Raw genomic sequence first — 12,336 nt, 5'->3', positions numbered from 1 at the left:
GCTCTGGTGCTGCAGGCACTTACGTCTGCAGCACTTTTGCTTTTGAGCCGCTAAGGACTACTACTCTCCATTATATGACGCTTAAAGTTGTATTCCTAGTGGCCATGACATTGGCCAGATGTATTTTGGAGCTAATGGCCCTGTCAGTCAGAGACGACCTCTGCATATTCCATTCAGACAGAGTGGTTCTCAGATTAGACCCCTCTTTCATTCCAAAAATTAATACCTGGTTCCATCGGGGCCAGGAGATTGTCTTACCTAACTTTTGTCCAGGGCCTTCCCATGCCTTGAAAAGACAATGGCATACATTAGATGTTTAGAAGGCTCTACATATCTACATCAGGAGGGCGGCCAAAGATAGGAAAACAGAGCCCCTCTTTGTATGCTTTCAGCCTTCCTCCGTAGGCTCTAGAGCAGGGGTGAAATGCTCCTGATTCGGACCGGATCGCCCAATCCAATAGCGATGGCATTGGGTGGTTCGGAAAACCAGTAGCAGAAATCCCTGCCCCCCCCCATGCCCAGCTGAGCCATGCGATCATCAGAGGTTTTTTTTTTTCACTTTTAAAAGCATTTTTTCTACAAATGCTTTTAAAAGTAAAAAAAAAAAAAAAAAAGCCTCTCATGATCGTGCGGCTCAGTTGGGATCATCAGAGCCTTTTAAAAGCATTTTTTTTCTACAACTTCTTTGGCTGAAGGGGTTGTAGAAAAAATGCTTTTAAAAGTAAAAAAACAAAAAAAAGTTGGCCATGCCCACCCAGTCACATTACCCCCCACCAACCCATGCCCACAGAACCGGTAGTAACAAATTTTACATTTCACCACTGCTCTAGAGTCACCCCATTGACTGTTGGCAGATGGTTAAGAGCCTGCAAAGCCACAGCCTACCAGTCTAAAGTTCTCCCTTTACCTGGACAGGTAACGGCACACTCAACTAGGAGTGCAGCCACTACGGCGGCTTGGGCTACCCAAACCTCCATTGAGGAAATTTGCAGGGTGGCTACCTGGGCTTCCCCTTCGCCATTTATTAGGCACTATAAGTTAGACTCCTTTGCATTTGTCCACACAGCCTTCAAGAGAAGGGTCTTTCAGAAGGTGCATTCCACAGGGGGGACTCCGGCCCAGACGTCTTCCCGTCCTTGAGACAGTAGGCTTTGGTAAATCCCATCTTGGACCCTCCCACTATCACACTGGAGAAGGAACGTTGGTCTTACCTGAGATGTTCCTTCTCTGTGGGATAGTGGGAAGGTCCTAACCCACCCTTACTGACTGACTGGGCGGGGGTCAAGGGTGATTAATCCCTCTTTTCACTGCCACGCCATTGTTGAAACTGGAGCCAGAGAGAGAGAGGCACCTGGGCGTGGCTTCAAAGTTTCACTCAGTCTCTGGGCAGAAAGGACATCATAGAACCCATTCTTGGACCCTCCCACTATCCCACAGAGAAGGAACATCTCAGGTAAGACCGTCCCTTTTCTTCTAAAAAAGGTACTTGGAATGACAATCATAGAATAATCTTGGGATTCTATCTTGCTTTAAACCAGTGGTGAAATCTAAAATTTGTTACTACCGGTTCTGTGGGCATGGCTTGGGGCGGTAATACAAGAGCCTTGGTAGTACAGGGGTTTAAGGCACCCTGTTATTAAGCTTATTAAGACCAGCTGCCTGCAATTATTGCAGGGTTCGAATCTCGCCAAGGCTCAAGGTTGACTCAACCTTCCATCCTTTCTAAGGTAGGTGAAATGAGGACCCAGTTTGTGGGGGCAATAAGCTGACTTTGTATAAATATACAAAAGGATGAAGGCTATTGCTGAGCACATTGTAAGCCGCCCTAAGTCTTCGGAGAAGGGCGGCATATAAATCAAATTAAAAAAAATAATAATAATGTGACTGGGTAGGTGTGGCCAATTTTTTTTTACTTTTAAAACCATTTTTTCTACAACCGCTTCGGCGAAGAGGTTGTAAAAAAATGCTTTCAAAAAGCTCTGACGATCCCAGCTTGAGTTGCCTGCTCAGCTTGGATCATGAAAGGGTTTTTTTTTCTTTTAAATGCCTCTGACGATCCCAGCTGATCTGCACGATCATCAGAGGTTTTTTTTTTTTTACTTTTAAAAGCATTTTTCCACCAAAAGCATTTTTTCCATTTTTGTAGAAAAAAATGCTTTTAAAAGTAAAAAAAAAAAAGCCTCTGATGATTGTGCAGCTCAGCTGGGCATGGGGGGGGCAGGTATTTTTGCTACCGATGATCTGAACCACCTGCCTCCATCGCTACCGGATCGGGCGACCCGGTCCGAACCAGGAGCATTTCACCCATGCTTTAAACCTGTTCCAAACCTTCAATATGGCATGCCTAACAAAATGATTTTGAAAATGTATATATATTAGTCTTAACTTTGTGTTACATTAGATAGACAGGCCACCTAAATCTCAAATAATGTCCTTTCAACTCAAATAATCTCCTATTTCTCAGAGTCACCAATCTTCCATCCATATCAAACCACAAGAAATAACATTGAAATATTTCTGTGGAACAGAAAGCTCTCAAAAATCTCTTCAGCTTCCAGTTGACAGCTTGCTCTATATTGACAGTTATGATAATTTACAAATGCTAATGGATGACACCTTTTCAACTATTGGGTGCCTACAAGTGTTCCAAGTGGGAGTGATGAAATCTGAATTTTCCGTCAGTTACATTACATTTTACATTAATGCAGCAATTCTGAAAGGGCTTGTAGAAATAACGCCTGTGAAGTAAAAAAAAAAGTTTTTTAAAAAATAAAACTTGAGAATTTGATAATAAAAATGATAAATTAGGACTTAGAGAACTATATACTGTGGAATTCAAACTGTTCCAAGCAAATTGCTTTCAGCAAATCAAAGAAAATCTGAAGCTTATAAATTTGACAGCTTTCTGAATTACAAGGCCACCTGCAAACATGGCTCATTTCCATTTTCAGAATCTGATAACAAGATAAAAGTGTAAATGGGGTTTGCATGACAGGAAGCCAGATGCTTTTTTACATCTTTTCCCCATCCTTTGGAAGAAAAAATAAACCCTCTGGTTTGTTACTGTAGGATCTCTGAGTACCCAAAGTGAAAAAGTTAGCTTCACCTACATTCTTGCCCAAAATCTTGTCCTATTAAATTAACTGTGCAGTACTTTGCAGGTCTCTTCATCATTATTTACCTCTTACTAAGTCCATAAAGAATTTTTATTTTGTGCATTATTGAAGAGGATAGAGAATCAAATGAATTTATGAATTATTATTCTTAGCAGCTAGTTTTGCGTTCATTCTGTCAGTTTTCTATGCTTTTAAAGACTGGGAACAGGCTACAATTAGCAATATAAAATGAAAACATAAAAATCAATAACATCCCTATAAGAAGAAGATGATGTCACAAAATAGGCAGCAAAATGATCAAGTCTCCCCTAGTAGCTCATAACTTTTAAAAAAAATATAATACCTGGGGTTTTAATGTTCCAAGGCAGAAGACCCCTACTAAGAACTTTGAGTATAGAGCCTCTTTACATGGCTCCATTGTTGTTAACTAGTGTTACATCTACTACTGTGTGTTGAATCAAAAGGTTTCCATACAATTTTCAAGGGCTGACTGATATAAAACAAACTTTGGTGGTCTAGTCATTAGATGACAAGATCACAACCTAGAGAAAACTTTTTTTTTCATAGTCACAACTGATACACAACATGTGACTGTGAAAAGATCATAGTCTCTATCTGCTATTCATGCATAAATTGTGAGTCCAGGGGGATACTCAGATGTTTCATTAAAGTTCATTTAATGTCCAACATTAAATGACTTTTGGAAATAGTTGCTGTGCTTACTATATGGAATTAAGTCTATGCTTGTTTCTCCCTGTCTGGACCTAAAGTTCTCCAGGCATTGGGTCAGGGCTTCCAAATGCTCCTCTTGCCCATCCCATATTGATAATACTTCATTCCATCCCAACAGCTGTGTGATGGAAAGTGTAGCTGAAGAAGGAATGGGAGCAGGAGGAAGTTGCCAGTAGCACTGTGGCTTCCAAGGCAGGAGATAGCACATTCCAGAGATTATTCCAAGACAAGAGACTGTGCAGTTGTGAACTGGATGGGGAGGGAGGAATAATTTCAGGGTAGTTGCACCTGTTTCCCAAAGTATGTATGTATGTATGGCCAGATCAGTTAATTCTACTTTATTGTAAAGCAATTTTTTTTATTAAAAAAAGACTGTTTTTAATCTTGTAATTGCTATACGAGAATAAATGTAAAAGAAATAAAAATTGTCACACTTCATGCATTTTTCTATGACATAAAAATAATTGGATCATTAAAGTTTATATTAATTACATTTAAGTAGAACCGTAAATTTTTGAAAATCGGAAAAAGAAAAGATTTTATGTGCACGTCCTGTAACTCATTCCTTGACCAGTGAGGTTAATATATTCTTTCCTTCCTTTTTTTCTTTCTTTTTTTAATTTGTAGGTTTCCTAAGTACTGGAGACCAAGCAGCAAAAGGCAATTATGGATTACTTGACCAAATTCAAGCTCTGAGATGGATTGAAGAAAATATTGGATCATTTGGAGGAGACCCCAAAAGAGTTACTATTTTTGGATCAGGAGCTGGAGCATCTTGTGTTAGTCTCTTGACATTATCGCACTATTCAGAAGGTAACCATTCTCCATAAATAATATAATTTTAATAGTCATAAAGTAAGAATGGATTGCAAAAACAGTAGGAATTAGTTCCAGAAATTACTACAGGTAATGCTCAATTTACAATCACAATTGAGCCAAAAATTTCTGTTGTTAATTGAAACATTTTTAAGTGAATTTTACCTTATTTTACAACTTTTCTTGCCACAGTTGTTAAGTGAAATGCTACAGTTGTTAAGTTAGTAATGCAGTTGTTAAGTGAATTGACTTTGCTTATCAGAAGGTCGCTAAAAGCGATCCCATGACCCCCAAAACACTGCAACTTTCATAAATACATGCCAATTGCCAAGTGTCCCAATTTTTATCATATGATCATAGAGTTGTGCTGGGTCATAAGTAAAAAACAGTCATAATTCATTTTTTTCAGTGTGTCTATAACTTCTAATAGTCAAAAATGGTTGAAAGTCAAGGACTACCTGTAGGATATCAGCATGTTAGGAATTAGTATTATAGCAATTGTACTAGGTTTTCAGTTCCAATTTTTAAAATAAAAACAGATAGCTTTTATGTAATACTAGACACACATGGCCTGATTGGTCATTGTTTCAGAGACATTTCCTTATCTAAACAAAGAAACAGAATGACCAAGGATGGACAAAAAAAAAAAAAAAAAAAGCAGTGGGAGCAGAAGCAACCTATAGTAATGAAGCAGCCGTAACCTTTCCAAATTTCATTCCCACAGGAGTCATGGGTCACAGATTTTGAATGCATTTTGCAAGTTAGTTCATTTGAGGTCCCTTGTCTCAAAAATTGTTGCCCTATGATGCACTATTTGCCCAGTTAAAGGTCATGATAATAAGTGTTTTTGTAATATATGGATTAAATCAATAAACTAATCAGGACCAAATGATCTTCATAATTACTAAGTAATTATGTCACATAGTAAAATTCCATTTTAAAAAATACAGCATCCAAAAATCTTTTACCACAATTAGATTGGTCAACCATGCGTATTGCAAAAGAAAAAAGAAGATATAAATTTGTGCTAGACTGCACAATATTCTATTGAAATATTCTACTCCACTATTCTGTTTGAAATTGAGTTGATTGAATCACCCCTTTGAATAAAATCGTCAGACTCGATTGTCAAATCAGTTCTCTGTTTTGAAGTAACTTATGTATAAGAGATTTTGTGAAGTTTAAGTCTTATGACTTATGTATTTATTAATCTACCTTTAAAGACCCATTATATATATATACATTAAGAATGATATAAGTATACATTTATATACCATGTAACTGAGTAGCAAAGATCATCTATATATACATACATCTGTATTTGTATTTATTTCCTTTTCCTATACCATGTAACCGGATGGACAAAAATTGTATTATAACAATTTCTTAACAATAAAATATTTAAAATCGGTAAAAAAAAAAAAAAGAGAGAGAGAGAGAGAGATTTTGTGAAGTTTAGCAAAGCCCAGATATAAATGTCAAAAGCATTACAGGGTTTTTTAAAAAAAAAATAAATAAAAAAGTTATTGTTGCCAGATAACAATTGCTATCAACATGTATCTATGTTAGGCAGAGACAGTAACATCTGGCTCCATAGATGGACTCGGTGAAAATTGGAGTCAATTATTTTGATGTACTGTACATTTCAGAAATAATTTCACCTCCTAGATATTCACATTGGATTTTTCATTTTTTTATATAATGAACATTGAATATGAGAGGAAATACAGCTACCATTTGGCAAGAGGATGTTGTGCTGTCGTCGTTCTAAGCAAACTGAATTGTGCTTTCTCTTAATCAGTACTTCTTGATATGATAAATATTCCTTTTGCTTTGTCAATTGTGTGTATGTGTGTTTTGTTTTTTTTAATTTTCACTTTTGCACCTGCAGGTCTATTCCAAAAAGCAATCATACAAAGTGGAACAGCCCTGTCCAGCTGGGCAGTGAATTACCAGCCTGCCAAGTACACTGCAATTTTGGCAGAAAAAGTGGGCTGCAACACTTTGGATACTACAGACTTAGTTGAATGCTTTCGGAACAAGAACTACAAAGAACTCATTCAGCAAACAATCACACCAGCTACATACCACATTGCCTTTGGGCCTGTGATTGATGGGGATGTAATTCCAGATGATCCACAGATTCTAATGGAACAGGGAGAATTTCTCAACTATGATATAATGCTAGGTGTAAACCAAGGAGAAGGTTTAAAATTTGTAGATGGAATTGTGGATAATGAAGAAGGCATATCTCCGAATGATTTTGATTTCTCTGTATCTAATTTTGTGGACAATCTATATGGTTATCCAGAAGGGAAAGATACTCTAAGAGAAACCATTAAATTTATGTACACAGATTGGGCAGACAAGGAGAATCCTGAAACACGAAGGAAGACCCTGGTAGCACTTTTTACTGACCACCAGTGGGTTGCACCAGCTGTTGCCACAGCAGACCTCCATGCTCAATATGGTTCTCCAACATACTTCTATGCATTTTATCACCATTGCCAAAGTGAAATGAAACCCAGTTGGGCTGATTCTGCTCATGGTGATGAAGTTCCTTATGTGTTTGGTATCCCCATGATCGGTCCTACTGAATTATTCAACTGCAACTTTTCAAAGAATGATGTCATGCTCAGTGCGGTTGTTATGACCTATTGGACAAACTTCGCCAAAACAGGGTAGGATGACACCTAACATTTTAAGCATATCATTGCTTTATAATGATATAATTATAACGATAACATCTTCTCTTTTGATATTCTTATAAAAGCCTTCTCATTGGACCTGCCCTTGTTTCACAGTGGGCACCCTTCTATCGAAGGAAAGCAGTATTTTTCAAATATAATGTTCAAGCAAGGCTAGCTTAAAAGAACATATTGTAGATTTTTGGGACTATGACCTCTATATATGTAAAAGGATTAGCATTCATTATTCTGTCTTTTTACAAATTATGAATAGCTTTCAGGACCTTGGAAGGTATAGTCCACACATGTATACAATCAAATTTAATCATCTTTATTGAAAATAAGCCTTGTCCCACCAACCCAGTTTAGAAGAGGCAAAGCAATAAAGCAAATTCACCATTCATAGGTATTATCAGGACTACAGCTCACATTTCTTGCCATCCAACTTCTGGCATTAAAAGTACATTTATTTGGAAGAATTGCAATACAAAATATAATTCAGTAATCAAGCACATTTGATTTCTGTCTATATATATTTATGGCTAAGAGATACCTTTGTCACATTAAATTGTTTCATAAATAGCAACAATGTGGTTAGTTTGTCTATTTCAGACCTGTTTTCTCACCATTTCATACTCCCATAACACTTAGGGCATAATGTATTACAAAGAAAAGGGGAAAAAAAGATAAAATGATTTAATCAAGACTGCCACTGTGGTTTCTTTATAGAATTAATTGGTTGCCTTTTAAAATTAAAGGGTAAAAGATGTAATAGAAGTAATTATATATGTTTGTTTCTTCATATGATTAATTTTAAAATTAATATTTAGTTTTGTAAATGTGAAAGCTCCAAATATATTTTTGAAGCATATGAAAGGAACATAATGCTACAATAGGTCAGAGGAACTTACTGGTAAAGCTAACAGAAAACATTTTATATAAATATCTTAATTAATAATGCAGTATTTTCCCCTCTAGATAGCAGTGATGGTTGTTGTTTTGTTTCAGGTTTTGAAACTTTCTTTTTCGTTCTCTTTTCTTGTCTTAGTATTGAATTTTAAGAAAGGTCCTTGCAGTGCACCAAGGGCCCATAAATCTTTCCAATGAAACTTTATGGCAAATCCGAGCTTTCAGAACCGCAGCTCTACTGCAGTGCAGAAAATGGTATGCAGCAATATTGGACAGTTCAGAGAAAAACATAGTGTCCTGATTCATTCAGGAGCTTAAGTGGATTTTATAGGATTTAAGAAAGTCAGACTGGCATAGTACATATCATCACAAAAAGCAAACAATTGTTTCTGTTCCACCAAGAAACCAGGAGAGAACATATCCTTCTCTACACTAAAAAATGATATATACTTCTTCTTCCTTGACTGCTAAATTTAAACAGCATTCTTACATTTTGGATGGATGGGAAAATGGATGTATGGATGAATGGACAGATAGATTAATCCCACTTTGGCCTCCAACCATTTTTCCCATAAAAATATTACATGGAGATATTACATTTTTTCAGAATCTTCTGAATTTGACTGGCTGCTTCCACCTAGCACAGGAGGGATAACAACTGTGCTTGTAGAATGTGTATAATTACCTGAGTTAGAACAAAGTGAGTGTTTTTCCAAAAGAAATAGAATTCTTTCTTTAGAAACATATACACTGTTTACATATTTTTAAAGCAAAATACATAGATTAAATGAATTGTCCTATGCAGGTAGCTCTCAGCCTATGACCACAATTGAGCCCAAAATTTATGTTGCTAAGCAAAACTTTTGTTAAGCAAAACTTTTGCCTCATTGTATGACCTTCCTTGTCACAGTTGTTAAGTGAATCACTGCAGATGTTAAGTTAGTTACATGATTGTTAAGTGAATCTGGCTTCCCCATTTACTTTGCTTATCAGAAGGTCACAAAAGGTGATCACATGACCTGGAGACAGTGTGATATCATAAATACATGTCAGTTGCCAAGCATCTGACTTTTGATCATGTGACTATAGGAACAGTCGTAAGTGTGAAAAACAGTCATAAGTCAGTGTTTGCAGTGCTGTTGTAACTTCAAACGGTTACTAAATGAACTTTTGTAAGTGGAGAACTACCTGTAGTGAGTAACTCAGATATAAGCATGATGAGTTACTTTTGAATGCTAGGAGATCTTACTTAAAAGGAAAAATTTATTAAGTTAATATAAAATATTACTAAGATTAAATTATAGTTTTAACAGTAGTAAACAATAAAAAACCTTGGGAGAATTTTATGGTAGTTATGGATATTTCAAACCACAAGTACATTTTACATATACAGAAGAAAGAGAGAGGAGGAAGAGAGAACGAGAACACTCAAGGCAATTCAATGTAATACATTATGCATCTTACTGCCTTATTGAAAAAGCATTTACATGTCAAGAGAAACCAGAAGAAAAAATAATAAAGCCTATAACAGAAGACAGAATGCTGCACAATAGTTGCAATGCACCAAATATATTCCACATATTGTCCAATTTTGAAGAAGAATCTGTAATTGTTACCTCAGCAACAGTTTAGTATTTTATAAAAAATGGGTTTTTTTATAAAATACTAATACAATACAATAAAAATTATTTTGCTTCAGTTCTTCAGAAACAGGGTGAAGCTATTGTTACTGTGGCTAATAAAAGACATCATAATGAATCCAACTGATCTACTTCATGCAATTTTCTTCAATTTATGTAGAAGAACTTAACAGGAGAACTTTTACTGTTCCCTTTCATCTCTTTTACTCAACTTCTAACTAAAGCTGACAACACTTTGTATCTAAGTGAAATCATTCAAACATACTAGGAGTTCTATCTTGTTTCCAGAATGCATTTTCAGTTCCTATTACAAGCTGCTTCTTAAGTAAACAAGATGGGGAAACCCCAATGTAAGAACTTTCAAGACATCCCTAACAATGATAGAGCCACAAGTTGAAGTTGAAATATTCCTTCCTCTCTTTGGGAAAAAGATAGAAACTTTGGTATCAGAGGGAATGTTTTGTTACCTTTAAATTTTGGCCCACCCATTTATATCAAACCTTTGTCTTTCTCTCTGAGAGGAAGAACTTGATTTGAGCAAGAGCCATTTTGTCCAGCTGAAGCGGAATTAAATTCTAGGGATTAATCAAAATGCCAAAATCCATGACTATTTTATAGCAAAATCTTGCTATATAGCAAAATTAGTATTATGCATTTGTGTGTGTGCTTGTTAGGTAGTAGGTTGGCAGATAGATGCCATTTCTTTATTTATTGTGTATAGTCAAAATATGGAAATCAAAGCAAGGAACTTGAAACCTGTTTAACAATTAATAAAAACCGTACAAAACCCTTTTATATTGAGCAGAGAGACCACTGTAAAAATATTTAGGATGGTAGGAGAATATCCCATCCATGTTTCTTATAACTGTTTTTGTCTATGAATATGTAAACCAAGCACTTTTTATATCACATCATCCATACTTTCTACTGGATCCAATTAAAGTAGAGAGTGATAGTCCATAGTAGGCGAGTTCAGAAGGTAGAATGTGATTTATATATCTACCAGAAATCTAAAAACCTAGATCTAAAAATCTATAAATCTAAAACAGAAATTCACATACACTGCATTTTTTTTCTCAACATGAAATCCCACTGGCAAAATCTAATACAGATAGATATCTACAATGTACAATCCAATTTCAGAAGGGTAACTGAATGGAAAATGTACAATGTAGCCTGAATAATTTCAAATGAAGTTATATTTACATTGTTGATGATTTGCATTATAGCAAGTTTGATACCTTTGCTTGAAACAGTCCGTTGCAGAAATATAGTTGTAGCTTTTATACCAATTATACTTGCAGGTCTAATTATTAACATTGGAAACATGTTCTGTTTCAGTAGCCATTAATACAAATTACTGCTGTTCCAACAAAAGCAGTAGTGAACATAGCAAAAAAAGGCTTGATACTTATTATGATTTGCCTTAACAGCCCTCTATAATTAAAATGAAACTCCATGGGGTGGAACTAGTTTTCCTATGACAAGGAAATGAATGACGACTACTGTATGTATAGAGAAGATAGAAAAAAAATCAAAATTCTTAGTTCTTACAGAGAGATATACAACTTTCAAGATTTGACATTTTTAGCCTTTTTTAAAAAAAAAAAGATTTCTGTGTTCATAGGTAGTTGATGTAAGCCATAGTAATGACTGAATGAGTTTACCTTTAAAAATGTACTTGAAGCTTCATTTAGTATAGACTGGATACTTATCAGTAGTTATTGTTGGGAGCATATTATACCTGTACTGTGAGCCCTGTATTAGCTGCCTGTTAGCTTCTATGTAAAATTTAAATTGCTGATGTTAATGCTTTATGGCTTAGTGCCAAGCTATCTAGAGAGATGCATCTTCCATTGGCCCACCTGTTACAATCATGTTTAGGAGAAGCAGCAAATAGTTCTCCACTTTCAAGAGGTCATGGAGAGTTTTCAGAAGTAATGTTTTTCAGTGGCAGTTCTGGCCCTTTGGAATGACCTCTTCCATGAGGATGTGGATATGCCATCTTCTGGAATACGTTGCAAACTGGGCTCTTTCAGAGAGAACATTTAAATCATGATATCTCCTTGACATTATGTGTTTTATGATTATTTGTAAACATTTTTAATTGGGTGCATGAGAATCTGTTAGATTGTGATGAGATAAGATGACAAAGAAATAATTTTGAGGAAACATACCACTCAACTTCATGAAATAGCCCCTTTTCATACTAGTATCCCAAATCAGATTCAAGTTGCCAAGTCATGAAGTTTGTTCAGTGATGTCACAATTCATAGTTCATCCCTTTATGTAGGAGAAAGGATGGCAAAACCTGGGGTGGAGTAAAAAGGGGAAACAGCCTAGAATCCCTACATACCCATAAAGAAACTAAGTCCAATTTCTTTTGAGTGTCGTTTAACCTTATCTAACTCTAAGCAGGTGCATAAGCTTTTACCA

At 35.8% G+C, this 12,336-nt stretch overlaps 1 protein-coding gene across 3 annotated transcripts in view; it reads left to right on the top strand.

Annotated features, from left to right (window-relative positions):
* The window catches only part of NLGN4X (neuroligin 4 X-linked), a 146,480-nt gene that overhangs the window by 132,291 nt on the left and 1,853 nt on the right, over positions 1-12,336 (top strand). For all 3 annotated transcript variants that reach the window (XM_070942802.1, XM_070942801.1, XM_070942800.1), the window contains 2 exons: positions 4,476-4,661; positions 6,556-7,345. In XM_070942802.1, the coding sequence (XP_070798903.1) occupies positions 4,476-4,661; positions 6,556-7,345 (976 nt within the window). The remainder of the gene's footprint in view (positions 1-4,475; positions 4,662-6,555; positions 7,346-12,336) is intronic.

The sequence above is a fragment of the Pituophis catenifer genome, unplaced genomic scaffold, assembly GCF_029215685.1.
Source record: "Pituophis catenifer annectens isolate HBS135680 unplaced genomic scaffold, rPitCat1.0.hap2 SCAF_4, whole genome shotgun sequence".
Lineage (NCBI taxonomy): Eukaryota > Metazoa > Chordata > Lepidosauria > Squamata > Colubridae > Pituophis > Pituophis catenifer.
This window is presented reverse-complemented; position numbering and strand designations above follow the sequence as displayed.